A 3,639-nucleotide genomic window follows, 5' to 3' on the forward strand; every position below is an offset into this window, starting at 1 on the left:
ATTATCTCATGATCATCGGAAGTTGGTCATGTAGTTGAATATAATGGAACATGTAAAACAAGAATGGTACCACAGGAATTTAACTGCAATAAGGAAAAAACTCTTATTAATGAATAAATTTATTAGGAGACGATTTCTAACATTCCTCTCAATATACTATGATCTGGTTTCAATCTGAAAGTGCCTTCTTAGATTATCTCGCAAATTTTGGCTGTATATGGGTAGTTTTATTTTTTTATTTTTTCGATAATCTTAAATGGGTAGGTCTTAAATCTTAAATCTGGACCATTGACGGGTTTTAAGTTTGTTTGAAGTCTATCAACTAGATAGACAATTTATATAGACCATTGGTTAGGGTTATCCTTAAGGTTTTTCTATAATTTCGTCTACAATATAAGATTTCTTGAAAAATTGATATTTGGCTAAAATTTTGGTTAAATTTGAAAGATTTTTTATTCTCTTCCTAAAAATAATTTTCCTGGTCCCTTGAAATTCTTTCGAAAAAACACTCCAAACTTCTCCGAAACACTCATCACATTGAGGGTAGGGGATTAATTACAAGTTAGGCAGCTACAAAATGTGGTGTCTACAGTCTACACATTGTGATCTATGCAATGAACTTTTGAGGTCTGGGACTTTTCCATTACTTTCGACTTCACACCCAAGGACCAATGAAGCTATTCAATTCTATTCATGATTGTTTTTTTACCACGCTTTGAGGGATTTCCTTCTATATTTTTGGATAAGTCCCTTCGATTCTACTTGATCTTTAGTAGTTTTAATGTTCACCAGGATTTCCTTTGTTAGCTTCAATTTTTGATAACTTTTGATAGAGCTCTTGAACCAAGTAAGAGATAGGATGTTAGATGTCCATTTCTAGGTCCATAATCTATTAATGGCATGATCTCGAGGTGACCTATGTACAACAACAAGCTGTGAATATCAGTGAAGATGCAATGAAGACTTCCAAAGTTATTCAATGATGTAAGAACTTAGTCGGATCGTAAAATCATAAAGAGTAGGATTAAATTGAATCAGAATTCAAGTAACTTAATTGTAAGATATTTTTTTTATATGAAAATATCTCATATGTATGAGAAAAATAAGTACAAAATATTATCTAAAATTTGAAAAAAATAAATATAATATGTCAAAGGAAAATGCTGAAGTAACATTGAAATTGACATCGTTTCACACATTGCTGATGTGGATGTGTGTTCAGAACCATAGATGCTTTTCATCGAGATACCATATGGTTTTGTGCACACCAATGTGTGAAATGATGTCCATTTCAATGTTGCTCCAGCACGACTATATGCCAAATTACACCATCAGCTGATTACAACCTCTGTACACATTTGAGGTTCCTCACAATGTTGTGGCTGGGTCTGCTATATTAAATAAAATCAAACGTTGTAAGATGTGTCTTGTTCAGATCCAATCTCTTCAACTCTCTTTCTAGTTCACCCAACATCGCGCATATGTCCACGCTTCGAGGGTGAGTTGAACTCCCCACAACAAACTCGTGAACAATTACATCAGATTCTATGAAACTGCAGCCTGTCCCTTTCTTGGCCCCTTTATGTTCCATCTCTTTCCTTATTTCATGTGCATCATCCCACCGTCCAACGGAGGCATATATGTTCGATCATAGGACGTAACGGCCTCCATCATTTGGCTCCAATGATACCAAATGTCTCCCGACACGCTCCCCAACCTCAATGTTGTTATGCGTCCTACATGCCGCCATCAAAGCACCCTATTGTGAAGCCTGATGTTCCACGGGCATGTTAGATAAGACTTCCTCAGCCTCATACACTAGCCCAGCTTGGCCTAAGAGATCCACCAGACACCCGTAGTGCTCGACCCTAGGCTCAATATTGTATTCCTTCATGGAATTTAATATCTCCATTCCCTCGGACACCATTCCAGAATGGGCACACGCACATAGAACAGTAACAAATGTGGTTGAACTAGGCATCGTCCCATACCTCCTCATTCTTGAGAAGAGGTTCAATGCATCCTGTCCATGCCCATGCATGGCAAGCCCACCGATCATTGCATTCCAAAGTATTACATCCTTATCATGTATCCCACTAAACAATTCTAAAGCCACATCTATGCATCCACACTTAGCATACATGTCAACTAGAGCTGTCAAAAGAACTACATTCTTCTCCATTCCTAGCTTGTTTTTGCCAATATAAAGATGAACCCATTTCCCTTGCTCAAGTGTACGCAAGTTCGCACACACTAACTAATGTGACTACAACAGGCTTCTTACCCAATGCTTGCATCTTGTTGAAGAGTCTCAATGCCTCAGAGAACTTGCCATTCCTTACATACCCATCTATCATGGCACTCCATGAAACCAAACTACGTTCCGGTATTATCTCGAAAAGCTCCCTTGCAGCATTAACATCCCCACATTTTCCATAACCAGAGATCATAGAATTCCAAGAGATGAGATCCAAACACAGGCTCTTATCAAACAGAAAGTGCACGTCTACTAAGCAACCCATGTTACAATACATCTTCATAATGGAGTTCCTAACAACAACCAAGTCCTCCACCCCATGTTTCAAAATTTGACAATGCACCTTTCTCCCTATTTTATTAATAGTATTACTATTACTACTACTACTACTAACAAGCATAATGCAAACCTTTACGAGAAGCGAAAAAGAGTATTTGTCTGGTGGGACACCTCTATCAAGCATTTGATAATAGTACGCAATGCCAGATTCCAGAGATTCATGCTCGGCGAGGCCTATAATCATCGAATTCCACGTGTACGAGTCGGGCATTTCTAAGGAATCAAAGATGACTTGGGCATATTGTGGACCGTGTGCACACAATTTAGATTTAAAGCAGAACTCTACAATGCGACTAGCTGCAAAAGTATCTCTAATGAGACCTGAGGTTATGGTGTAGGCATGAAGCCTCTTAATGTCTGTGAGGTACTTACAGGAAACATTAAGAAGATGTAGAATTGGGTGGTCAACGAAGAATTTTTCGCTAGTGTAGCTGGAAAATGAAACACACATGGATGAAAGAAATGATAATGATTGTTTCCAAGTGGAATTAGTTAGCCATTTTATCATACACCTCCCTGCACGACATTATGTTTTTTTGCAAGAGATACAAAGATTGGGTTTGGCCATCAAACTACCATCCAAAAGAGAAGATGGCCTTTGTCAACGAAATTTTTTCCAGTCAAACATGACATCTGTTGTATGAAACAGTGTTTTCGAACCAATTTTCAAGTCTACCCAGTTTTCTTTGCCAAGTGCTTTCCGGATGTGAAGTTTGTAAACCATAGTAGTCGGCGTGCACTGGGGTTAAAAAATCAAGGTTTATATTAATATACCCTCCATGGTTTGGTGAATATTTTCCAACACCCCGCTTGTTTCCCAACTGATGACAAGCCCCTTGATCTCAGTTTTATCTTATGTACTAATAGATAATAGAAATGATCTTAAATGCCTTCGTTTTCCAAATTAAAAACAGAAGAAAATCCTTGATTTTTCTTCTCAAGACCAATCGCCTACAAGCCTTTGAGAGGTTTGAAGCTACCAAACATAGCCTGACCCCACACCACACACCACATATCTTTGTCTCATGCATTGGGACCACATT

General features: G+C 38.1%; 1 protein-coding gene across 1 annotated transcript; it reads right to left on the reverse strand.

The window, feature by feature from the left end:
- Window positions 1–2,228: 2,228 nt before the first annotated feature.
- LOC147388065 (pentatricopeptide repeat-containing protein At5g48910-like) lies at window positions 2,229–3,047 on the reverse strand. Its single transcript, XM_086420272.1, has one exon. It carries the CDS (start codon window positions 3,045–3,047, stop codon window positions 2,229–2,231), a length of 819 nt encoding a protein of 272 aa, XP_086276398.1.
- Window positions 3,048–3,639: the final 592 nt, after the last annotated feature.

The sequence above is a fragment of the Akebia trifoliata genome, chromosome 13, assembly GCF_017979445.1.
Source record: "Akebia trifoliata isolate Shusen 1 chromosome 13, ASM1797944v1, whole genome shotgun sequence".
Classification (NCBI taxonomy): domain Eukaryota; kingdom Viridiplantae; phylum Streptophyta; class Magnoliopsida; order Ranunculales; family Lardizabalaceae; genus Akebia; species Akebia trifoliata.

Coding starts and splice junctions, on each gene's coding strand:
- LOC147388065 (XM_086420272.1), bottom strand. CDS start 3,047: ATGTGTGTTTCATTTTCCAGCTACACTAGCGAAAAATTCTTCGTTGAC.